The sequence below is a fragment of the Stenella coeruleoalba genome (genome assembly GCF_951394435.1).
Source record: "Stenella coeruleoalba genome assembly, chromosome: 14".
Classification (NCBI taxonomy): domain Eukaryota; kingdom Metazoa; phylum Chordata; class Mammalia; order Artiodactyla; family Delphinidae; genus Stenella; species Stenella coeruleoalba.
The window spans coordinates 58,127,851-58,154,150 of NC_137160.1; the positions used below are offsets into that span (position 1 = coordinate 58,127,851).

Here is a 26,300-nt window from a genome sequence, read left to right on the forward strand (position 1 = left end):
TGTTATAAAGCAGAAACTAACACACCATTGTAAAGCAATTATACTCCAATAAAGATGTTAAAAAAAAGCGCATGCCAAAATGTATTTGACCTCTGCTGTGTGTTGACAGTACTATGGAACTAATGTTTAGTGGTTCTTTTTTTCTCATGCATGATGACCAGATTTTTCCATCATTCTAGTCTAATAAAGCCATTTGGCGGAGTTTATAGAACACGGGATTCACTTGTTATTCGGGAACTTGTAGAATTTGGGGCCATCTCAAACAGCAAAATTACGTTGTAGGTTAGTGTCAGTGCTGGGCATTAAAAGATCAGGAAGTGCAAAATCATGCTGAGAGCACAGTCACACTTACTCCATGTTAAAGATCAGGTTTTGGATACAGCCATGGAATGAGCTTCTCATCTTGAGCATGGGTGTCCCCTCGCCCTCTGGAACACCACCTATGTACAGGTTGGACACACTTATTGTCCTGCTTTCTGCTGATGGGCCCAGCTTCATTTCCACAGGAGCTGTCTCATCCAGTTGGACAGTGATAATTCTAAAAGGTTAAAGGAGAAAATAAAGGTTTTCAAATATAATGAAACATAACTGTCCATTTTAATATCTAATTCCAGCAAGTTCTTACTGAATTATAAAAGTGCCTTGAAGATACATTTTAACATGACATTTAACATGTGTGTGAATAAAAAAGTGAATCTTGGATAATAAAACTTACAGGTAAACGTTCTCCAAAAATGAATGGAATGTGATTAAATATTATTCAGTTCAATTGCTTTTTGGAGAGAATCTTTTACTTCTTTACCTGTGACAAAATGTGCAGTGTTTTTTTTAAAACTTTTGGTCTACAGTTCTGGAGAGAAATTATATAGAAATGTTGATATGACACTGTTTACTATTTCACTGTTTACATTTTACTATTTACTATTTGCTATTTTACCATTCACTATTAGAATTTATTCGACACAGAATTATTCCAGTGTAAAGAAACTTTATGCCGGGTCCCAGAAAAGGGCAGGTTTAAGGATGTTCAATTATGAAAATTCTGCAAATATCTTATTACAAAGCAGATCAAATTGTTTTCCAAAGAGGTATTCTATCAAGCTTCTAGAATTATCTTGGTATTATAAAGACTCTGAATGACATCATACTAATTATCCCAATCATTTCACTGCATACAGGCCTCCTACTGGGGAGCCTTCATAAGGTGACGCAAATACCTCCCGGTCCTTATCAAGGAGATGGAATGCTCTTGACCGTCACCATATGTGCCCGTGGGAGCATGCAGGAGAGCTCTTCTCAGGCTGGTTCCATCCCCAGGATTAACATGCACTTCGATGTGGCCTTCAATTAGCATGATGGAAAAGAAGGGCTGGGAAGGTCACACAGAGAATTCCCAAAGAAAAGACATTACTATAGGATTTAAAGAATTATCATCTTATGAAGGTAATGTGGGAGTATTGGCACCAAGGAAGCAGTTCCTTAAGAATATCACCATCTAACAACTATTTTATACTTTGTATATTGCTTTCTAACCTCTGCTGACATAATTTACATTCTGTATTATGCTATTATCACTAACCATATCAAAGATTTCCATTTCTACAGTCTTCATACTTATTATTTATTGCTACATTATGTACTAACAAACAGTTACACTGTAAGTCATTGATCTGTTTCTCCCTTTCCCATTTTATTGAGATATAATTGACATATACCATTGTGTTAGTCTTAGGTATACAACAGAACCATTGGATATTTGAATATACTGTAAATGATCACCTCATATAGTTACAAAATTTGTTCTTGTAGTGAGAACTTTTTAAGATCTACTCTCTTAGCAACTTTCAAATATGCAATATGATATTGTCACTATAGTCACCATGCTGTACATCACATCCCCAGAACTTATCTTACAACTTGAAGTTTGTACCTTTGACCCCCTTCACCCACTTCTCTCCTGCCCCTACCTCTGGTAACCACTAATCTGTTCTGTCTCTATGAGTTTTTTTTAAGATTCCACATATAAGTGAGATCATACAGTATTTGTCTTTCTCTCTTTGACCTATTTCATTTAACGTAATGCCCTCAAGGTTCATGCATGTTGTTTTCAATGGTAGGATTTCCTCCTATTTTATGGCTGAATAATATTCCACTGTATAAATAAATAAATAGATATTGATAATATGTATACATATACACACACCACGTCTTTATCCATTCGTCTGATAGACACTCAGTTTGTTTCCATGTCTTGACTACAGTAAATAATGTTGCAATGAACAAGAGGATATAGATATCTCTTCAAGGTAGTGATTTCATTTCCTTCAAATATATACCCAGAAGTGGAATTGCTGGATCATATGGGAGTTTGATTTTTAATTTTTTGAGAAAGCCTCATACTGTTTTCCATAGTGGCTGTACCAATATATTATACATTCCCACTAGCAGTGCACAAGGGTTCCCTTTTTTCCACATCCTCACCAGCACTTGTTATCTTTTATCTTTTCTTTTTTTTTGTTTTTTGCGGTACGTGGGCCTCTCACTGTTGTGGCCTCTCCCGTTGCGGAGCACAGGCTCCGGACATGCAGGCTCAGTGGCCATGGCTCACAGGCCCAGCCGCTCCGTGGCATGTGGGATCTTCCCGGACCGGGGCACAAACCCGTGTCCCCTGCACTGGCAGGCGGACTCTCAACCACTGCGCCACCAGGGAAGCCCATCTCTTATCTTTTTTGATGGTTGCCATTCTCAGAGGTGTGAGATGAAATCTCACTGTGGGATCTATTCCTTTTTTAAAAATGTAGGTAGTTTCTAACTTTTTATTACCATACGTAATGAACATTTAACTGTTTTTTGTTTTTTTTTTTGGCCTGTGAAATTTTTCTAAGATTTCTAAAGGTGGGATTAAAGAGTTGAAGGTTTGAAAATGTTTAAAGCTCTTAACACTCTTTTGCCACAATGAGAGAGGTCCACCAGCAGAACTGGAATGGGAGTGTTTCACAAGGTCTTGCCAGCACTGGATGACACCGTTCCTTTTTGCTGACTTAGTAGCAAACTTTGATTTATAAGAGGTCCTATTAAGATTGGTGGAGAAAAACAGTTTGATAGTTCCTCAAGAAGTTAAACATAGAATTCCCATATGACCCAGCAATTCCACCCATAGGTATATACCCAAAAGAATTGAAAATAGGTACTCTAACAAATACTTGTATGCAGATGTTCGTAGCAGCATTATTCACAATAGTCAAAAGGTAGAAACAACCCCAAACGTCCATCAGTGAACTAATAAATTATGCTCTGTATACAGTGGGATACCATTCAGCCATGAAAAAGAAGGACGTGCTGATACATGCTACAATGTGGATGGACCTCGAAAGCATGCTAAGTAAAAGACAGAATATCACTCATATGAGTCCACTTATATGAAATATACAGAATAGGTAAATTCATTCCTAGATACAGAAAGAAGACTGGTGGTTACCAGGGTTCGGGGAGGGGGTGAATGGGGAGTGACTGCTTAACAGGCATAGGCTTCTCTTTTGGGTGATGAAGATGTTTTGGAACTTGATAGAGAAAGTGGCCTCACAACATTATGAAAGCACTAAGTGCCACTGACTGTTTCACCTAAAAATGGTTACTTTTATTTTATGTAAATTTCATCTCAACTTAAAAAAAGGAAAAAAGATTGGTGGAGCCCATAAACCAATCTGTCCTTGTCAGACCTTCACTCAGTGTCTTGTGAGGTATCTGGGGTCTACAGACTGGTGTTCCAGGTCAGGCTCTGAAATAACAGGTGTGTGATCTTGTGCAGGTTAGCCAGGCTCTCTGAATCCATTTCTCCCTCAGCAAAATACAGGAAGCAGCATTCACCCTGAAGTGTGGCTGTAATAATTATACAGCAATGTCTGTAAAATACCTTGCACAGTAGAGAACAGTACTCTGAATTGTAGCTGCATGGCTTCTACTTCATTAATACAATACATCAGTATTCTGTGAATCTCTTCAAATTACATAATATATAAAGTTCAAGCAGAGGAAAGGTAAATATCACCTATCCTATAAGAATCCTAGGTAGACAGCAAGGATCTTTCTTCTCAATGGCTAAACAAGGAAGATGGATTATGCAACACAAAGAGACCGCTGATTCGTAAGGGAAAGACATTCAGCAATAATCACTTTTGCTTATTAAAAACGCACACCCATTAACAACCAGGCACACATGTTGTAGAATACATGTTATGACTAAGTCATCTTCCATCCAGTGTTTCCTGAAGTCATTTCCTTCCTGAGCTCCTGGCTTGAGAGCCTTTGAGCCACTCACCTTGTGGGCCTGCCGGTGACCTTGCTTCTCCCCATGCTGGCCCAGGGCAGCCAGGATGATGCCGCTGCTGTTCCTGGTGGCAAATGTTGCCAACAATTCCGAATCTGGTGACAAGGACTTGGGTGGCAATTCAACGTAGCCGCCTCTCAAGAAGCTAACGCTTCGGACAGGCTGGTCACAAAGGAGAGGAGAAAGCACCGTGAGGCCCACCCGCATGCTGAACCTCCCACCCTGGAGGCTGCTGCCGTTTTCCCCACCACCTCTTTTCTGTTCACACCCCTGGTTTAGATCCTGTTGCCTTATTATGTTAGTAAATCAGTGGGCATTTATAGAAACTCATCCCAATATTAATAAAACACTTCCCACCTCCAGTATACAGCCTTTTCTCACTCCGTAGGAATTTCTGAGTAAATCAAAGGTCGATCTAGATATTTCCAGGTTTTTGATACAGCCCACGTAGCTTTTGCTGGTGACACCTTTCCTGTAGGGAAGGGCAAGAGAACAACAGCAACAAAATTGGATTTTATAACTCCAGTTTTGAAAGAAGAAATAAAAATGGACCTACAAATAAGAAAGATCTCTTTCCTTGTGTCATTCTCATAAATGTCTAGGTCTCCCTCTAACAAGACTACTGATGGTGAGAATTCAGGTCAAACATGTACTCTCCTTAGGACTAAAGAAAGGGATTGAATTTATGAGGCTGATTACCTAGATGGCTACCTAGATAAAAGCATGCTTAATATTTTAAGGGAAACTATTATAGTCAGTACCATTTAGATATACTCACTAAAACAGAGGCTAATTATAAGAGAGACAGTGCACTGCCATAAGGAAATTATAGCACTTAGATTTCAATTCAGTCTCCGTGTAGAGCAAACATTCACCTCCCACGGGGGCAGGTGTGGGCAATGTGATTTCCCAGGATCTCGGTTAGAGACAGCATCGGCTCTTGTCCATACCACATATTCATGAACTTCCTCCTGAAGGAAATAACTGCATTTGGTGAAGTCTGGGATTATCCAGAACCCTTATTTCTTTGATACTAAGCCATTATTAACAGAAATCGCCACTCTGCTGGGTGAGGTGAGCTTCAGTGTACTCAGGCTAACATTTCCAAATGATGGAGACTACTGAACATCTCCCAGTTACACCCTGAAGCATCAGCTAGTGACAGGAGAACTGTGCAGGAACATGGCTTCTTGCTACATGTCATATCTCACTTTTTCTCTGTGCTATGCAATGAGCTGTCGGCCATTAAGAAACCACATGATTTAGGGCAAATTTCAACCTTTCCGAATCTCAATTTCTTCCATTGTAAATGAGGAGACTGGCCCCGATGATACCCGAGACCCATCTATCATGAAAGTCTGTGATTTGAGATGTCTTCCTAGTAAAGGGACTCTGTCCTTTTCTCCAGGGACTACGCTGTGTAGCATTTAGGTAAAGAACAAATGAATTACAACACAGCTTGTAACCTCAGAAACATCCCCAATGCCACTGTGTTAGGAATGACATCTGTAATCAGGGATTAAGGGAGAGGCTTCCAGTCCTGGCTTTGCCTTGGCAGAGGGTTAAGACCGGGGACAAGCGACCAACTCCGCTGAAGTTTTGGGACATTTATTTCCAAGACCCTGAAGGTGGGTGACTGTGGTTGTATGTGAAGGTGGTGACTATGTTCCTTGGAACTTTCACACATTTCTGGCAGAGAAGGGGGTGTGTCAGGAAGTGGATTCTGGGCTGCTCAACCCATAGCAACTGGAGTGGCTGCACTTCTGTATAAGAACCCGGCTTGAAGATGAGGTACTGCTACAAATATACATTTGAAAACCACGGGGCTGAGTGACTCGGTTTGGACATTTGGTGATTCCACTCCCTGGAAGCTAGGCTGCCTTGACTGTTGGCCGTATATGCCTTTTTTATAATGGTGTGAAACTTAGAGCTTACTTTGTCCCCAGTCCAAAATTACAAAACTGAGGACAGTAAACTACAGGAAGTTTATGAAATTATTAAAGTCACAAAGCTAAACAAGAACAAGAATCAGTGCATCTCTCCTCTGCTACCTTTAATCCAACTTGCTGATGCTGGTCTTTAAACTTTCACATACATTATTCATTCTAATCACCAAAAGGGGAATCCAGATATGTCTGCAGAAAGCATGATTCCTTTCTTTTTGTCACCAAAAAGATTCTACCACTCTAGAATGTCTGGACAGGAGAGTGACGTGTGATGGAAAGTGGGTCTCCAAATATTGCACAGTAACAATTTTTAGATGTTTTATAGGCAATAAACAGAAAATCGTAAGTTCTATTGCAGAAGGCTTTCTTTACTTCCCAATTATATGGCATACTAATCAAAACAGAACGTTATAGGTTAAATGGTGTTTCCCCACCCCGACCAAAAGATTTTGAAATCCTAACCCCCAGTACCTGTGAATGTGACCTTATTTGAAAATAGGGTCTTTACAGTTGTAATCAAGTTAAGGTGAGGTCAGTACAGTAGGTCCTAATCCAGTATGACTGGTATCTTTATAAAAAGGGGAAATTTGGACACTGAGAGACACACACAGAGGGAAGACAGCGTGTCCACACAGATAAAGAATGCCACCTACAAGCTGAGCAATGCCTGAAGCTACCAGAAGCTCAGAGAGAAGCATGGAACAGATTCTTTCTCACAATCCTCAGAAGGAAGTGGCCCTGCTGACACCTGATTTTGGAACTGTAGCCTCCAGAACTGTGAGAGAACACATTTCTGTTGTTTAGGCTGCCCAGTCTGTGGAACTTTGTTACGGAAACTAAGGCAGTTGGTAATTAGGGACATGAAAATTCTGCAATGTGATATCATACCTTACAACTCTTGACCTAGGTAATCCACCCACATAAATTGGATCCTTATCTAGACGATTGAGGTCAGAAGATGCTCCTGGAGTTTCCCCTTGCTTGGTTTCTTTGTAGCTGGTGTTATATGCATCAATAACTGCTAGGAGTCCTAGAGAAGATCAAGAGGAATAGACCAGAAAATGAGTCATTTTCTACAATAAAGTAAACACAGACGTCTAACAAAGGTCATTTACAAAGACATATTCTTTTACATTCTGCAAATTTGACCAGGGGATGTTCTTGACTGTTAAAAGACAAATGAAAATCCTCTTTACAAAAGTCAATAAATCCAGAATATACATGCTAAATGGTAGCAGTATGTGTGTCAAGAAAACAGAATCAATTTTATCCTTGACTCCAATTCAGCATTTAACGTTAAATAATGCATTTGGAAACCACAGACAGAGAATTAGAATATTTCTCCAGCAAAATGTGAATCCTGGTGCTCAGTATTCCAAAGAAAACAATGGCTTTTGATTAGAATATCATTTAAGCATACCTAGAAAGCTAAAGTAAAAAAAGACTGCTGACCTTGGAAAGATTTCTATTCCTATGAGGGCGACCGGCATTCCGTCCGTCTACCTGTGCATTTACCTTGCTTTCTGTTTCGCTGGAAGGCAATTTTGTACCAGGTTCCATTATTATAGCGTCTGTCAGTAGTAAGAGCAAGAGGCCCAGAACCCAGGTCAACTGTAACTCTAACTCTGCCGTCGACCAAGTCGATGGATAAAAAGTCTTTCTGTAATAAAGAAAAGTTACCCAAGCCTCCATTATTATCACAATATTTCCTTTCTCTTCAAGTCAGGGATGGCGGAAACCTCCTACAGTCAAACTAAGAAAACAGGATCTGGCCCAACAGTCCAAAATTAAAAGTGTCCACAAAGGCTTTCTAGAATAATATACAGACATATGTCAGATAAACTCATGGTCATCAAAATCTACAATGCAGGAAGAGAAGTGGAATCTCTATTTTTTTCATTTAGATTGACAACTGGGCCAATCCTAAAAATAAAACTAGAAGATTGAGAAAAATCAGCAGCACTTAAGATAAAAATTAGAACATGAACTTCCTGCAATGGAATTCAAATAAGGTGGTCAGAGTGAGTAAAACAAGACGTCTTATTCAAGCTCAAAATTTAATAATAAATGTTCAACTGATATTTATAATGATAGGAAGCTATTTTCTACTTGATATGCTTCTATATTTTCCAAACATTCTTCAGTAATTTTGTACTGACAAATCATTTAAAAAGGGGGACCGATATGGCATATATACGTATATATTATCCTAGCATGTGCTCATAAAACAATCATCAAACATAAATATCCTCATAGCAATCCAACTGTATACACACAGTAGGGTGCAGGGCCCCACAGACTCTTACGGTGCCATTTGAAGCCAGGTAGAGAAGCAGCCCATTAGGTGAAAAGGTACTAAAAAGCATAATTATCTGCGTCACAGTAGCCCGGAGCATCTTCTCCACGACAGAATACCCACTCCCATCAAAATGGAAGGAAGCACCTTCATTTTGGGGGCTGCAAGGACAGAAGGTGAAATACAATCCGTTCTTAGGAAGGCAGTTAAATAGAATACATGATACTTCTACTGAGTTCTTCCTCACAAAAGTCGTGATAGAGCATTTATTTCCATAATTTGATAACAAGTGTAAGTCATAATATCTTAAAATATGCTCCCCATGAGATCATGCGAGACAAGCACCCAGTTGCCTTGTAAGGAAATGAAAGTTAACATGGGCAGTGTTCACTGTAGTAAAAAGAAATTCCCTCAAAGGATGGATTCTACTTAGTGACTAGATTTTCATTTGTTCTAATTCTCTTAATGTGACTTTGATGTCCCTTAATGTCTAGTTTCCTTTAATGTCCTTTCTTAATTCCAGCACTTTCAGAATAAATTTTTTACTGGCATGTATCACCTTATGCTCGTTTTTAACTAATTCAACTAAACTGGACTAATGATGGAAAACAAATATGTACCAATGTGCCAAAAGGATCAGTTTGCAAAAATATCATTGACAAAAAAGAATCTCAAAAATCTGCAGGATAAGCTTACAGCAGTTACATACCATGGACCCCAGCACTTCTTAGATACGTGTTTTCCAGTTTTCCCAACGTCTCAAAAAGCTGACTTGATTCACTCTTCAGGTACAAAGTACTTAGAACATATTCTTATGTTCAAAAAGTACTTTTCTGGAACATCATAGGGCTCGAAAGTGAATTAGATTAGGGTGTTTTGGGGTAAGAATTTGCATTTTTCCCAGCTGAAGGTGCAATAACCACTCTGTGTCACATCTCCAAGCAGGAACAGAATAACCCAACAGTGAAATTGTTTCCATTAACAAAACAAAATGTAGCAGTGCTTTGTAAAACCTGAGGTTTCAAATTTATAGCTTTCTACAACCTGCTTTTTCTAAAAATTTCCGTCTTGAGATCTCTTATAAGGAAGTATAACTTTAAGGAAATGCACTCTGCATAAACAAACTGTGGCCTAATTCTCAATTATTTAATCCTTAAAACTTTGGCCTCCTAGAAGCATGTCCCATTGCTTTATCTTTTGGCAACCGGTTTCATGTAGCTAAGGACACACACTCCAGAACCAGATTGCTAGGGTTCAAATCCCAGCTCCCCAACTTACTAGCTGTGTAACCTCAGAGAAGTTACCTAACCCCTCTGTGTCTCATTTCCTTCATTTGTAAAATAGGGGTAACACTAGAACCTCTCTGGAAGAGCTATACATGATTTAATACATGTCAAGTTCTTTAAACGGTGCCTGGTACATAGCAAATGTTCACTCTGGTTTAGCTCTGAGAATTGTACTGTGTTCAGAGGTCCTAGTGGGGTCCCATTTTGCCTATTAAAAGCTGAGCCTCAAAGATTAAGTTCTTGCCCAAGAACACACACAAGAAAATGCAAAGCCAGGTTTCAAACGAAATTCCAGAAATCCGTCTGCCCTCTCCCTCCCCAGAACTCAGGAGTTCTCTGTTCTCAGGAAGGTTGAGTCTTTGCTTCTGGCTTCTCTCCTTCAGCAGGGCCTGCCCCAGTCAGGTGGCCACCAAGAGGGATGAATGCAAAGGAAATGATGACTGAATGCGATTCTCCTGAGAAGGCTCACATCCCTTGGGTCAGCGGCACATTTCTGGGGCTCGTCCCCTGTGGGTCAGACTTCCGTTCTATAACCATGAGGCCCATATGCCTTTCCCCAGCTGGGCCTCAGGAAGGCAGCTCCAGGCCCCTGCCTGGGTAAGAGGCCGGGACAAATGACAAAGGGTCTGCCACAGCACTTCATGGCTGGCTCTCCTCCAGCGCCCAGCATTTATGGGAGGCCGGGGGGAGCGCTGCGGTCGGGAGGGCCGGGCAGACGCCCTCCCTCCCAGCTCTCAGCCCCGTGACCCTGGAAGAATGACTAGACTGCTCTGATCCAAGCTGGCACCCATGAGATGGGGACCTGTCAGACTCCGTGCAGCTGTCCCGTGAGTGAGGAGGCATCACTCGGGCCCCACGCCCAGGATGCTCTACCTACCATCGCCCCTACAGCGCAGAGCTCTTTTTTATGTTACCACAAAAAAGTATTTTAGGTAATTTTCCGTAGACCATGAGACACTGAAGGAGTAAGCTTGGGTGACTGATGTTGCCATCACCAGTACCGAGCAGAGGGCCCAGAAACAGATGACTGTCCGGTCAAGGTCAGCCATGCAGCCAATGCTCTATTGCAACAGCCTCTCAAAACTAACACAAGAATAAAGGCCTGGGCTTCCTTGGTGGCGCAGTGGTTGAGAGTCCACCTGCCGATGCAGGGGACACGGGTTCGTGCCCCGGTCTGGGAGGATCCCACATGCCGCAGAGCGGCTGTGCCCGTGAGCCATGGCCGCTGAGCCTGCGTGTCCGGAGCCTGTGCTCTGCAACGGGAGAGGCCACAACAGTGAGAGGCCCGCGTACCGCAAAAAAAAAAAAAAAAGAATAAAGGCCTGTTGACTAAATGGAAGTTTTTTTCCCATATTTAGATGTGAACTGTTAGAATCAATGGTTTATTTTATACTATCCTTGAAGGATCTGAGAGATTGTTCATAATTATAAACATATGCTGACACCATGTTAGAGAAGTGTAAGTATATTCAAAGAAGAATAAAAAAAAATCAGTTAGCTTACTTGGTAATATAAATCAAAGTTAAAGGTAAATGATTATATTAAGAAAAAAAGTTTTTAAATCTAAAGGACATCAATGGACCATGCTAATGATTTAATAATGGAAAATTACACACAAAGGTAAAAAGCGCAATGAATTCTAATTACTGGCCCGCTCAAATGGATTCCGTTGCTAGAAGTAGTTTATTAACTCACTGAGCTAAAGTTTTTGGCTAGTAGGTAGGGGCACTTATCTAAAATGAAGACAGTTTTAATCCATTTACAAATGTAGACATAAAGCACCTGTTTGTGTCTACTTCAGCACTTGCGAAGTATGTTCTATGGAACATAAACAGCTCTGGAATGCTCCTTTTTAAAAAGAGATCAGGGTCAAATGAGTTTGGGAAATGCTGCAACTCTAACCTCCTCCCGGGACACTGTTACCGTGCATGTTAGCATCTTATGTGTTACTCATGGGGCACGTTACCTTCCAAAGCAGCCGTGGCACTTTCCCTCCCTTTCAATATAGTTCCATAGGCCAATCGACTGTCCATTCAAGAAGGCCTCTCCCATGCAGCCTTTAAAATGAGTAACCTTCACAGCAGGAGACTTCTAATGTAAACAAACAAACAAACATAATCCAAGTATATTTGTTGAAAAGAAATATATTCTCTAAGTGCACAAAACTCCTCCTTGGGAGCTCAAATCTAACAGATCCAAATTTTGAGAAAACAACATCCAGGAAAATGACCAGTCTGTAATCACTGAACTTCCTTCCAATTATGAATTGGAATCCTAGAATCAACACAGCAGGACAAGATCTCAAAGGTCAGGTCAGTTACTAGGGTCACTGGAGAGAAGGCCCTTTAACTAATGAGGAAAGAGATCCAGAGAATGTGGTCAGTGGTGAGGGCCTGCCGGGAACTGGGACCCTTACTCTCATTTCAGAGCACTGAACCAAGTCCAGGTGAGTGAACTTTATTGGGTGAGAGGGTAACTGATGTAATAAAATATACGATGGGCTCCTTTGCTAACTGCTAATTAGTATTAGTCCACCACTAGAGTCAGAATAGAGATAAAGGGAGTTTACAGAAATTCATGTGGAATATTGAGTTTCCTCTTTTATTATTGGGGAAAAAAACCAAATAATAAAATGAACCACTGGCTTCTTTTCCATTATGCTATCTATTAAGCATGATCCTTTACAAAACCAACCCAACTCTGCAGATGAACTGTCCTTAAACAAAATAACAGAAGCAGGAAAATCTTCATCTGCCTAGAATATTTTCAAAAATTTAAACATATTCATTTTCTACGTTGGTAAAATCAGCCAATCAGCACTGTTAAGATGAACGTTCAGAAGGTTACCTTGATCTGTCCTCCAAGCCCTCCAACAAACATTAGTGTTGAATTGTTTACATCCAGAACATTAGCTGTTCCAGGGGATTTACTTGTTTTTGGTGGTGGCTTTTGAGATGCGCTCATTTCCTTTACACTCACCGAACCAATGTTTCCAAACCTAAGGGTCACAGAATTGCAAAAAGAGCACCTGCAGAATTGCAAGTTGGTCCACATACACACACATCTGTTTCACACACAGCCTCCACCTGCTTCTGCCCATGTCTCCAACTGGTCTCCCTGCTTCCAGTCTTGCCCATCCTGCCCCTAGTTTGCACTCCAAAATCTTGTGGAGTATTTCTTCTTAAAACATAAATTCCATCATGTTACCTCCTTGCTTAAAATAGTTTCAGATAATGAACTTAATATATTTGGAACGGTCTACTGCCTTTATCATTACCCTATTTTTTCAAATAACAAAGTAAAAATCAGAAATTTCCAATAACACACCATCACCAACCAACTGTGATATTACAGAAAAGTGAAAAGAAAGCTATACCTACAGCCACTTAACAGCAGTTGCCTCTGGAGAGGGGCTTTAAAAGGAAGAATTTTGCTTCGTGCCTGAATTTTGAGAAAACGCATCCCCCACTTGTACCCTCATCTTCTGTCCCACTTGTACCACTGCCAGCCACGTGGCATCTCCACCACGCTGCACTTTACTCCCCTCTGCTGGGGCGCAAACATTTTAGTTGGCTGCCTCAGACTTGGACCTAACATTCTAAAGGCAACATAAACTTTTAACTTTTTTCTTCTGATTGTTGGTTTTGCTAACAAACTTTATTTCTTCTGTAATAATGAAAAAAATTATTTCTATAATCTAAACCAAGTATCCTTTCACTGACTTCCCAGAAATTTCGAAGACAGTTATATGATGTTACAAACATGTAATTACTTATAAGATGCGAGATGCTCAGAGAGAACTTTCTCTGCTACCTGGTTACATAGATACTGTGCCATTTGCTGTCATCAATCGGGAAGTCTGGAAATTCCAAACGTGTGGACCCGGAGCCCAAATCCCAGAGGAAGGCCACTTTCCCTCGCCGCATCTCCACTGCCAGGAAGTCAGCCTGGGGTGCAGGGCATGAGTTGGGATGAGTTCACACGCCAGACTGTGTGCATGACCACCAAAACACTTTAAAAGATGATTCTTACAGCATTTTCTCTACTTTAGAAATTTTTTTTAAGTAGAAAACAAAAAAGATCGTCTTTTGTCTTTAAATGCTCCCCTCCCTGGAGCTGGAGCATGACCTGGAGTATTGGTACTGGAGATGGTGGCCACCGTTGGCCATCAGTGCCCACCACCCTTGCCCAGCATAGCCCTCCATGAAGCCTCCCATGAAGTTCTCCAAGAAAACTTGCTGGCGGTTACCAGCCTCTACCGGGGTCATGAGGGGAGGCATTGCACTTGTTTGTTTGCCCGGTCTGAGAAGGCAATGCACGAACGTGAGATGTACAGCGAGACAGGAGCCATGAAATCGTACATCACGGACTGACCTGTGCTTTGCACCTTGTATCTTAAGAAGACATCTCGATGGCATTTGCGCTTGCTAATATTTTCTGCCCTAACATACCCAAGGGCTCTGACCTGTTCCCAATGACACGGTCAAATGAATCAGTAGTCTTCCATAAGGGACATGCCCTCTGGGAACCCTGGGAGTCTCGCTGGGTGGAATAGCCTGGGGGGAAGCTTGGCAATTCTGATATGCCCCTTGTGGTGCACACCTCCACTCCTGGTAACAGCGGCCAATGTCCACAGACCCAAAGCATAACTCCGTGGCTTCGGAGGTCACAGGAGACATTAAGAAAAGCTCTGTCCCACAGCTCACAGTTAAGATGGCAGAGGGAGGTACTTTTCATAAATGCCACTCTTCTCCTCACGGGCATTCAGTTCTGTAGTTTGATTACTTTTAATCTAATGTTACCAGTTTAGCAAAAGATTAGTTCTCATAGAAGAATTAGTGATTTCACAAAGGCCCTATTTTTCTTTAACCGATTCAGAAAATATACTCTGTCCCTAAGAGACTCAGCGTTGCTTTTGCGGGTCATACTCACACTGATGCTACTCCCCAGGTAGAAGAGAAGGTTGTCAGGTTCGCTTGTCTTCACATTTAGTGTTAAGCTGTTATAGTTGGTAGAAGAAATCTGAGGCTGGTAGGCCCGGATACAGTCTCTGTCTGCAGACACAGCAACTTTGATCTGTAGAAGGAAAACGGAAGTGTCCCTAAGTGCCTAAAAATCATGTAGGGCCACACGGTGGCAGCACGCCTGGCGCTGAACGGTGCTATTCTGTTCCAGATCGTCACTGCTAGCAGGTTTCCTCTCTGGATGATGCACAATGCTTCGTGTCTCACAAGGTGAAAGTCAGATGATGCTGAAACTTATTTTATTTGGTAAAATATTTTAATGTGGAAAAGTCAGTCAGGTTTTAAAAGGGAATTTTATGTTGGGAACTCTATCATGTGAGATTTAATTCCTTAAAGACAAGGAGCTTATCCAAATCACCTTGGAATCTTATACCTGACACAGGACATTTGATGATCATGTATGGAATAAATGGAGGGTTGATCTACTTACTCAGCAAATATTTATAGAGCAATTATTTCACTTACATATTTCTCTGATAAGTAATTACTTGCATATAATCCTTGTATTAACCTTCAAGATTATAAGTTTACATTAACCAGAGCACTTGGAACCATCCATCGGGTTTACATTTATTTGGTGACTGGAACTAAAACAGATGGAAACCAGAGCTCTTGTAAACCTACAGCCCTTTTCCCAAAGTGAAGTCACTCAGGGATCAAAGAATCCAGAACTCCTTTTTCTTGGCTAGAAACTTCAGGAAGATACTCTTTAGACCAGAGGTCACATCTATTGTCTACAAGTCCCCAGGATCAAGACAAATGATATTCTCTCAAGTCTTATTTCCCTGAAATGCCTCTCCTTTGGCACACAGCCAATGCCATGTGCTGAGGATGACCAGGAAGCAGTCTCTCAAATTGTGTGTTTTATGCAGTTAGTGACCTGGATTTGTGCAGCATTCATGCAGTTCAAGCTGTTTTGTCAGAATCACAGAGAGGAGGCCCACACTGTATGAACCTTCTGAAGAGTACTTGGATTATGAACACAAAGTTGGTAAAATGATGGAAATAGCACCATACGCAACCAGTGAGACTTACAGGGATGCTGACGCTCAGGCCTAATGTGTTCTGCACCATCTAGCTAATTGGTGCAGATCTATAAATCTAGGCCACGATGATAAATGTCCATAAGGACACAGAGATCTCTTTGCTAACAACATTCTGAAACACATCGAAAAAAGCAAGACTCAAAGAAAATGAGACTAATTAAATAGACTTAAATATACTTAGGTAAATATATATAAAACACGGCTTTAAATATACTTGGAGACAAGGCTGTGAGGAATCAGGGGTTACTGAGAGCTGGTTAGTAGAAAGTGTGGCCGAAGGCCCTTTGCACAGGAGGCCTCTGGGACTTGCAGTTCCAGGAGCCTCAGCTGCAGGGGTGCTGGGCACTCACAGACGCTGCTTGCTTCCGGGCCTGGCTGATCAGCAGTTTGATTTCTGATAGGTTTCTGCTCAGGTTCTCTTCTAACATCTTCAAAGGCTTCAGCCGATCAAATAAAAGGTTCGCTTGTGTTTCCACATCTTTGACTTTTCTTCCAGCCAACAAAGCTAAAATATGAGGTGGCGAGAAAGTTGGCAGGAGGGAGGAAACGAGAGAAATGAATTGGTCATTATTAATGCACTGGATAAACCAGAGTATCTTAATAATCAAATCCTTGGCATTTTGGTAAATATATGAAAAATGCACCAGCACAAGGCATCAAGGCCCTTCTCTTTTTGTAAGTGCAAATGCAGATGTTGGTGCATTTTTATTTTTTAGGACTGCTGTTTGTGAACAAGGCACCACTGTGCCCTTGGCAAACTCAAAGCCTCGACGCAGACTTTCCTAATGGGAGGGGAGACCACGACCTACTGGTCACTGAGGAGTCACGGAGGAGTTCTTCTGTTTCTCGTAACGTGGCATTAACCCTGGACAGGTCAGTGGACGTATTCAACAGCTTCTGGCCCAATCCCACGACGTTCTTTAGAGTGCTCGTAGCGCTCTGATTTGCAGATGTGGCCAGCTCTTTGATTTTGGCGCCTTTGTCTCTGACACCTGAAATAAATTTATACGCAAGCATGCACTCTGGTGGTTATACACAGAGAAAACCAAAAACCCACAACAAACGTAATTTCACATAGACACATGTTACAGAATTTTTTGCTGGTTGTTGAACACAAAAGGGGGCTTCTGTTTTTAATGGCAATATTAAGGCTGCATATCATACGCTCTACTGCTTCCTTTTATGGATGAACGAAATATTTTTGATGACAACCCTCTGTATTGAAATATGATTTCAATACACAATGAGATGCCATGTGCTCAGCGTCTTACATGTTAATAATCTAAACTTCTTTCTTTGGTCCCTTTCCTATCACTCCCTTCTCATGGTCATTAACGCCATCTCCAAATCATTCTGCGTCTAGATAAGAAGGTTTGGGAATTTAAATCTGTAAGTGACATGGAAGTATCCTAGGCTAGAGGAAGTGTACTTGCCCACAACATCAACTGGCTGCTGGAAATAACAGTGCAGTAAAAACTAAACGGTCACTAAAGATAAAGTGGAATTCAGTTATTCTAGAAAACCTGGGGGATGGGTTTTTTTAAAGGCACTCGTATTCATTTTTAAAGTGTTTAATCACAAACGGGGCAAAGATTAACACTAGAAGAAGCTGGATGAAGGGTATGCAGGTGTTCTTTTTTTACTCTTCTTGCAACTTTTTGGCAAGTTGGAAATTGCTTCCAAATAAAAAGTTATTTTTGAGTGCTTGATCAACATACACCATGTATCCTTAAAAACAGATAAATAAGAGCAAAAGAAATTTCCATATCAGAAAATGTTCCATTGATTTAAGTCAGTCCAAAGCGCCGCAAGTCCAGCTCCCCACGGTAACTTTCATGCTTATAAGATGAACCAGCAGACGGAAGAACTTTGGAGATGTTTGGCTATCTTATAAGACTTTTAAAATCATCTTATAAAAAAAAGAAAAGGTTGAAGGAGTGTAAAATAAATCACTGCAGCACAACTCGCCTGTTATACTTTTAAAAAGTTAACCTATTAAAAATTTTAATGAACACTGCATTTCCAAACCATCAGTATTCAAGTGATCTATTTTAGAATGCTTATCGCCTCACAAAGGAAGATTTCTTTAATTTCCAAGCAAGAATTCTCTAATTTCCCACATTTGTAATGAATCTAGCATTTCCCCCTAAAGCAGGAACATTCCAGCTTCTTTACCTCCTTGCTTCTTTGAATGGCCCTTCTTTCATCTCAGGCCCATTTTAAAAGTAAGCAATTAATACGGTAGCATAAAGAATCTAAGGCTTTTGTTTTTCAGGTATAATTCTACTACTTCAATGCAGGTGTTCTGATGTTATAAAAAACATAATGATCTTCACTTCCAAACCATATTCCTCTACCAATCTTGGCCTCATTTCGGGTGAGGGGTCTCCATCAGACTTGAGGCAGGTCTTCCTCACACTCATGTGTAAGGGTTTTGCAATAAGAAGATATTAATTAAATCAAGAACCCCCCTTCCACTTACCTTCAGGAATTGCTCTAAGTATCAAAAGTGATTCATTGGTCTGCTTAGTAATTTTATCAGCATTCTCTTGAAATCTCTTTGCAGTATTTTTCAATTCACTCAGTTCCAACGCGATACCTATTCAAAGGGGAAAAAGTGTTCCCTTTTAGGCTAGTCCTAAAAAGTTGCCTAGATGAGAGCTTTATCATTCCTGACCCATCGATAAAATCAGCAGCTTTCTACAGAGACCCCAAATATTGAAAGTTTTTCCAGCAAGACTTACCACCACTCATTATAAAAATTGTGTGTTTTGGGGCTTACTTGATCATCTTTTCTACTTTGTTTCCCTTCGCACTAACATTTCTTCCTAAATTCGTGTCCAATTTAATTAGAGCTCTAGGGTGAAAAGCCGTGTTTAAGTCACTCAGTCTTAATCAGACTTACTAACTTCCTATCCACACCCAAGTCCTGGCCACCTTTGTCCCCTAGGTTGTAAGACCCCAAACATGGGCTCCTGCTCTGGAATCTTCTTCTCAGTCCCCCACCTGCTTCTCAGCCAGGGTCCCTCCCCTACTTTCCTGCTCCCTTCTGACCACCCAATAGGCACTCAACTCGTCCTCCTTCATGTTTGATCAAAGCTGTTGGATCAAAGCTTTTACTTTTAAAATTGCTGTTCATAATACACAATCACATTTGGATTCTGAACACCTGGTTAAAAAATAAATTATTGATAAAATCCACGATGAACATGATGGTTCTGCATAAAATTTTAATTGCCAGAAAGTTCACTATTTTGTGGCCTACAAAACACCTTTAGTTATGTAAAGTAAAGCTACCGCCCATCAGCAGCGATGCTAGAGTTTGTGTTTAAACCTTTATGATTGAGAATTAGGGACTTTTTATATTTTGAGATGAACATAAATTCTAAATTGTGCCACTCACAAAGAAACAAAAAATATGCACCTATCCAAGCCCTTGGCTGTGGAAGGGTCCAGGACTGGACATGGAAGTAGTCTAAGGGGTATGAGCCTTGTTTATGGCCCACCATTTACTCCCATAGGAAAAGACAATATTTTTGTTGTATTAGAATATATTAAGGTGACAGGTACACTATACGTTATAAAACTTGTATGTTTCTCTTACACAACAGATTCCTCTGCCATTTTGTGTTATGCTTATTGGATAACTCTTACATATGCCAAAACTGCTTACTGAAACTCTTGGGAAAAATGAAACTGCACAGGTATTTTTTTAAATAGATAAATCAATAATGATTTAATTCAGTAATTATTTAATAAGAACCTATCACGAGTCTAACATTACATTAGCCCTATGAAGAAGACACAAGAGGAATCAAACATAATACATCTTGGGCTTCCGTGGTGGCGCAGTGGTTGAGAGTCCACCTGCTGATGCAGGGGACACGGGTTCGTGCCCTGGTCCGGGAAGATCCCGCATGCCACGGAGCGGCTGGGCCCATGAGCCATGGCCGCTAAGCCTGCGCGTCCGGAGCCTATGCTCCGCGGCAGGAGAGGCCACAGCAGTGAGAGGCCCACGTACCGCAAAAAAAAAAAAAAAACAAACCATAATACATCTCTTCAAGAAACTGTGAAACCCTGAGAGATGAATAGAGAAGCACATGAAATCACAGATAACCTGACAAACGCTATGAAGAACAGCCAGGGCTCAGGCACTAAAGCAGCGAGTAGAGATTTTGGTTCTCACGGAAGGATTATCGAGTCTATGGAAGATTGGAGGGGACTGCACATTAAATGAGATATCACTAAAATAAAAATTATATGATGTGTCTATGATAGGAAACTGGAATATTATTGTGACAAAGAAATGTTAAGCTTCAAATTGCTCCAGGAAAGATGAATGTTCTGGAAGTATGTTCAGAGATGTGTCCACAATCACTCCGATATCAACACAGTCCAAGCTGGAAACTGACCTCCATGCTTTCTGCTCAGGCTATTGCCTTCTTTTAGAAATTCAGCACTGCGCTGGAGAGCCGCTTTCCCATTAGAAACAAGAGATTCTGAGGCCTGTAAAACAGAACAATTTAAACATAGCAACTGGAGGGCAGGGCGGAGGTGGAGAAAGCAATTCCATTCTATCAGAATAGCCTCCAGTGTAGTTCCAAACAAGGAAGTCAGCGAGATAACAGGCAGGGACAATTTAAACTGTCCTATCTTATGTTTAATATATGTTCCAGTTTGTGGCTGAAGAGAAGGAACACAGCCATTTTTAAATCTATAAACACAAAAAGAGCCATTAAATGCAGATCTTCACCACAGGTAAGAAAAGCTGTCTCAAGTGGATATCAAGTAGCATTATCATTTTTGTTCTAAGAATTATTTATGACTTAGGAAATGAAAACTTACATCACATGATGACAGAAGCCTTAAACAGATCCCACCAGAAAAAGAATGTTGACAAGCATAGATTTAAGCCACTGCATGTCTGCTCAAGCACCTCATGGCAGGATCGCTGCCCCACAGTGCCCAGAAAAGGAAGGCGCACACGGAAGCCCCCAGGGCATTTCTTACCACGCTCGCCTTTCTTTCAGTCCTGAGAGTATCTTTCACCAACTTCTCTGATTCTTCAATCAGGCTCCGGATGTTGGAATGGACATGGGTTGCACTGGTCGCATTTAGGGACACGTGACTAACATTTCCAAGGCCACTGTGAAATCAACATATTTAGAGATGTTATGATCAACTAAATTGAACTACCCCACTATTCTTAAAAGCCTTCCAGTTTCTTCCCCCTTAGAGAATTATCATCAACGAGGAAGACAGGATTTCATGTCAACATGTGGATTCCCCTCGAACTCCAAAAGTAATCTTAAGAAGTGATAACACTAAGAACTGCTGTTTAATTAACACCCAAAGAAGAGACGACTGCTGTGTCCCATCTTTTAAACGATCCATTCTTTGATCTCTGTTCAAACCCCCTGCGTGTGTCTGGGGTGCCGCTGCATGTTTGCATTGGCTGTAATCTCTCCTGCTACGGCATGTGTTAATTTAAAAAAAAACAAAAAAGGCTTTCCTAAGCATATATGAGGATGCTGAATCTTATTCCTCAAATAGTATAGACCGATTTGAGGAAATTCACTAGGGGTTTTGGAAGAGCATCAGATAATATTTCAATCATCTGAACTTTACTCTTGTAAGTGGGCAAATCACTCAAGAAGTTGCCAGCTGGTAATGGTGCAATTTCATCCAGCTCACTCTAGCTTCAAAATGAAATCTGACAATTGACACATCTTTGCCTGCTGAGTAACCTACTTCATTTTCTTCCCGAGGTTATTGAGTTGCGTGATTCCCAAACCAGACACCAGCAGTTATTACTTGTTACTACTTCACTGGCAAAATTCAGTGACTTATAAATAAAAGATAATAATGTTATTTAACTTTACGTATCATACCAAATTACTTTTACTACTCATACTAAGTAATAAAGATTTTGTTGTAGCTATGCCTGTAATCAGAACATTCTTTTGTCTCTTGGGAAACGATGAAAGATGAAAAAAGGAGAAGAAATGAGTATGTAATTCCATTTTCTGATTCCGATGGCAGACACAGGCGGTAGTGCTCAATGCAGCACATAATTTAAGCAATAGTCTATGTTATTCAATACATCGTTTTCAATTGCTTTCATTGTGTGGGCTAATCTTTTATGGCAGCATTCCTCAAACTGGAAAAATATTTATTTTTCTCCTTCCACAAAACACACCCAACACACAGAAACACACATATTCTAGTGTGTCCAGACTTTTTCCACTCATAATTTATAACAGATTCTAAAAGAAATAAATGTACCAACTAACAATATTGTGTAAATCACTGATAAGGCCTAAAACCCCGATTCCCTCATTTGCTGCACATTAGGTCACCTGAGTATCTTAAAAAAAAGGAAAAGTACAGCTCTCACCCCACAGTCTTCGGGGGATGGGAGAGAGGCAAGTGGACACAGGCATCAGTATTTTGAAGTTCCCCAGGGTATTGCTGCAACAATTTGGGAACCATTGGCCTAAAGCTGTGCTTCTCATTTAAAGGTATTTCTAACAAGCTGAGGATATATTTGACAAATATCCAAAAATATATGTTAAAATTATGATAGTACAATGGTAGACCTTCAGGTAGTAGAAAGTAATGGAGATGGTATCTTTCAGTAGTTGGAAAATAGATTCCCAACACTTCTAATAGCCCGGGACGGGCAACCACTACCTGCATCCACGCATAAAGCCCGCGGGATCACAAGGTCCAAGAAGACAAGATGTATAAAAATAAGTCAATATCTGGTTCTGTCCATAGGCAACCTAACAATAAAGTCCTGAGCACCAGGTAGATACTTAAGGCCTCGATGGCTTGATATCAGAGCATAATATTTGTTTTCATTCCTATCTGGTTCAGTTTGCATTTTTCCATCATACGGTCCTGCTGATGGTCAACCACGTTACCAGACATGGGAGAAAATCCTCCTTGCCATGGAAATAAAAGAGAAGTCTTCATTTTTAGACAAAAAAAGAATTTCACTCAACACTGTGATCAAAATAGCCATGCTTTTTCTCTCTGATCCACAGATCACAACCTGAGAACTCCTGCAAGGTGTGGTCTCACCTGTCCAGAGCACCTGCCAGTCTCTGGAGCTCAGTGGCATGATCCTCCGCTCTGTAGACAAGGTCCAGTGCTCTTCTTTTGGACATCTGCATGACCAGGTCATCTACGTGGTGCCTGATTTTGGCAGTCCATAGAAGCAGCTCATCCCGGTGATGCTCTAACTGCTACATAGAGAAATTAACATTGTGACTACATGTGCAACTATTTAACAATGTATCTGAGACGTGGGAAGATTCTTTGGAAACTTTGGGTACTGCAGCTGTGCTGAGTTGGGACTTACTGCTAGAGCCTTTCCTGAAGCATCTGCAGGTGCAGTGGCAGCATCAAGCAGTCCTCTTCCTTCTGCGATTAGCACTGACGTCAAGTTTTGTTCTTCTTGAACACGCAGCTTTTTATCCTGTAGCAAAAATCACCTCTAAGGATGCTTCATAAAAGCAAGTCGGTTTCTGAACCGCGGTGCCTGACACTATGTGCTGAAGTTAGCCTTCGGGGCTCTTTTTTTTTTTTTGTGCGGTACACGGGCCTCTCACTGTTGTGGCCTCTCCCGTTGCAGAGCACAGGCTCCAGACACGCAGGCTCAGCGGCCATGGCTCATGGGCCCAGCCGCTCCGCAGCATGTGGGATCTTCCCGGACCGGGGCACGAACCCGTGTCCCCTGCATCGGCAGGCGGACTCTCAACCACTGCGCCACCAGGGAAGCCCCGGGGCTCAGTTTTTAAGAAGCTAAGACTGGTATCATTTACATGGGAGAATGTGGTACCAGCTCTAATGGGGAGAGAGCTGGTAAGACTCACGCTGAACTCTCGCAGGTTGGCCCTGACAATGAACAGCAGGCGCCTGCTTTCCTGGGTCTTCCTCTCTGCCTCCCTCAGGAGCTCTTCTGCGGCCTGCATTTTACTGCTGTGTCTTGAAAGGAGGCTGCTTGCTGCTTCTTTTAACACCTCCAACTCTTGCTGTGGTTTCTGGTAATTTTTCTGTATTTGTGACAATAAATCTTCAGCAGCCCTGGGAAAATAATAGACGGTTCACATGGTAAGAAATGAACAACAAAGCTCGTATCATTGAAATGATAGTGGAAGAAACTTTTTGTTTTATACAGGAGGTTCTTATTAGTTATCCATTTTATACATATTAGTGTATATCTGTCGATCCCAATCTCCCAATTCATCCCACCACCACTCCCCCTGACCCCGATAGTGGAAGAGACTTTTACATAATCGTTCTGAGTTTCTTTGTGACGTCCTAAGTGGTACCTTGTAATCTCCTAAAAAGGGAAACAATTTTTCTAAGACAGCTATTAGTATGGCAGATTTACATTTTATCCTTAATAAACTCTCCTTATTCACAAACTTACTAACGTATTTTAGTAATGGAATTAAAAGAAACCATCTCAGTGAATCTTGATTCAGAAAATTGGGACCATAGTCTGTGAGTGACGGCAACTGAAATCTTTCATTATAATATGGCCAGAAATTGAAAAAAGGAGACTCTTCAGTGATTTGCTCTCAAGTTACCAGTGTATTTATACAACATAAAAGTTTTTCTGCAGCTAGTTAAAAAACAGATTTTATAAAAACTTTCAAATCCAAATTGCCAATAAAGATATAATTTGTACCACTGATAAAAGCAAGCTTTAGGAAATCGAAAGATATTTTCCCCTATTCTTTTGTAAATTGCTATTTCAATCAAACTTAAAGCTCTATAGAATGATACAGTTTTCATACTACAGAACTTTGCAGTGGTTGAATATATCCCATTAACTTCTTGCTTCAATTTGTCAGAAGAACTTTGAAAAATTTCATGGAAAATGCCTTGTAAATCACCCTTAGCTTTCACATATCATCAGATCGCTGGGCTAAACACCACAAAAAAACATTTTCCAAAGATACATATTTGAACTCTGACATCATTGAGCATTATCAGGAATGATTTGAACATTCTTATGATTTTTAATGATTATAAAAATGATAGCAAGATGTTGCATTATGATACAGGCAACAAGAACCAAAAAGAGCACATGGGAAACACACAAATAAATCCAATATATTCCTAACATGTGGCCATGAATCTGTCAATTCACATTGTTAAAGAAGATATCTCTCAAAGAAATTTAAATATAGAGGTCAAGTTTTCATCTATGAAATGAATTTACCACCTAAACTGTGATCAGATGAAATGATATAGTCAGCAGTGACTTGAAAGACTAAAAAGAAAAAACACAAAAGCCCTCAGCACTCTTAGCTTCTTCTTGTAAAATTTATTTAGTTAACACAGTAAAACAGTGTTTTTCAAACTGCGTTTCTCCACAACACTAGTGCCGTGAACAGGTAAGCAAGTTCCATGAGAAAGGGTTGCGTGCTGCAGTACATTTAGCTGTGTTCTCCAGGCTCCTTTTGGAGATCCTGAAACATCAGCCTGAAGACTTGTAGTAAAGACCTTGTCTCTCCTTAAGACACTGCATTTACCAAATTATCTAGGCAGAGGACACATTTCTTTACTGAAATATCTTTTGAATGGTGTGGGGACACCTGCGTGGAAAACAGTTGGGAAACACAGCTACAAAGGATAATTTACAGGGTGCAGTAAAGGGAAAGATAGCAGGCCGGAGTTGGCTACCCTTAGAAAGGCCTGCTTGCCAGGCTGGCCCTCGGCTGGCGTCTGCAAGTGCTCCCGCTGTCCCCTGACTGATAAGGGTGGCTCACTGCCTCGACTGTTTGTGCAAACAATGTGGTTTGGGCTGAACACCTGCTTCCCTCCTGGGAGTCTGGAATGTGGGTATGTGCTGGGCAGAGGGAGCCTATGGGACCAGCCCCCACTGAAAACCTCAGATGCTGAACTCTATGGGCTTCCCTGGGCATCACACACAAGCTGCTGCATTTTCATTGCTGGGGGGAGAGTGTGCTCCGTGGTCCCTCCTGGGATGGAGAGAGTGTAGGGAGCCTGCATGGGCTCCTCCCAGCTCCCCTGCATCTTCCTCATGATCCAGCGGTGCATCCTTAATACGCCACTCTAGGAAATCTCAGCCCTGAGTCACAGGAGTCCTGGTGAAACTCTGAATGTGGAGGTGGCCTTGGGGACCCTGACACATGCACAATAAGCAACTAGATTGTGTGCCAAGTACTCTCACTTACAGGATTGCCGTACTTCAGCATAAATTATCAATCTTCTAAGAATTATAATAAAAAGGCTGAGAAATAAGTCCTAAAATAATCCATGAAATTTGAAATGACTTAAGTACACGGATTATCTATGGAAGAAAGTGGAGGCCTAAGAATGCATTTAAAAATCT

At 41.0% G+C, this 26,300-nt stretch overlaps 2 protein-coding genes across 4 annotated transcripts in view; one reads left to right on the forward strand and one right to left on the reverse strand.

Moving 5' to 3' along the window:
- Positions 1 to 23,065, forward strand: part of LOC307197130 (uncharacterized protein) — a 79,275-nt gene extending 56,210 nt beyond the window's left edge. The window contains exon 3 of the mRNA XM_079942784.1: positions 22,975 to 23,065. Coding sequence (XP_079798910.1) covers positions 22,975 to 22,986 — 12 coding nt within the window. The 3' untranslated portion in view covers positions 22,987 to 23,065. The remainder of the gene's footprint in view (positions 1 to 22,974) is intronic.
- LAMA1 (laminin subunit alpha 1) overlaps positions 1 to 26,300 on the reverse strand; it is a 159,979-nt gene that overhangs the window by 20,410 nt on the left and 113,269 nt on the right. For 2 of the 3 annotated variants that reach the window (XM_079942780.1, XM_079942781.1), the window contains 19 exons: positions 23,806 to 24,016; positions 23,292 to 23,408; positions 23,012 to 23,175; positions 20,936 to 21,071; positions 20,338 to 20,431; positions 18,408 to 18,524; positions 16,735 to 16,917; positions 16,276 to 16,430; positions 14,788 to 14,931; positions 13,669 to 13,802; positions 12,703 to 12,853; positions 11,822 to 11,946; positions 8,580 to 8,730; positions 7,789 to 7,933; positions 7,162 to 7,303; positions 4,685 to 4,799; positions 4,319 to 4,489; positions 1,218 to 1,369; positions 353 to 538 (listed from right to left, as the gene is read on the reverse strand). In XM_079942780.1, the coding sequence (XP_079798906.1) occupies positions 353 to 538; positions 1,218 to 1,369; positions 4,319 to 4,489; positions 4,685 to 4,799; positions 7,162 to 7,303; positions 7,789 to 7,933; positions 8,580 to 8,730; positions 11,822 to 11,946; positions 12,703 to 12,853; positions 13,669 to 13,802; positions 14,788 to 14,931; positions 16,276 to 16,430; positions 16,735 to 16,917; positions 18,408 to 18,524; positions 20,338 to 20,431; positions 20,936 to 21,071; positions 23,012 to 23,175; positions 23,292 to 23,408; positions 23,806 to 24,016 (2,793 nt within the window). Of the gene's footprint in view, positions 1 to 352; positions 539 to 1,217; positions 1,370 to 4,318; positions 4,490 to 4,684; positions 4,800 to 7,161; positions 7,304 to 7,788; positions 7,934 to 8,579; positions 8,731 to 11,821; positions 11,947 to 12,702; positions 12,854 to 13,668; positions 13,803 to 14,787; positions 14,932 to 16,275; positions 16,431 to 16,734; positions 16,918 to 18,407; positions 18,525 to 20,337; positions 20,432 to 20,935; positions 21,072 to 23,011; positions 23,176 to 23,291; positions 23,409 to 23,805; positions 24,017 to 26,300 lie in introns of those variants that run through there. The other variant, XR_013831327.1, reaches the window with a different exon arrangement.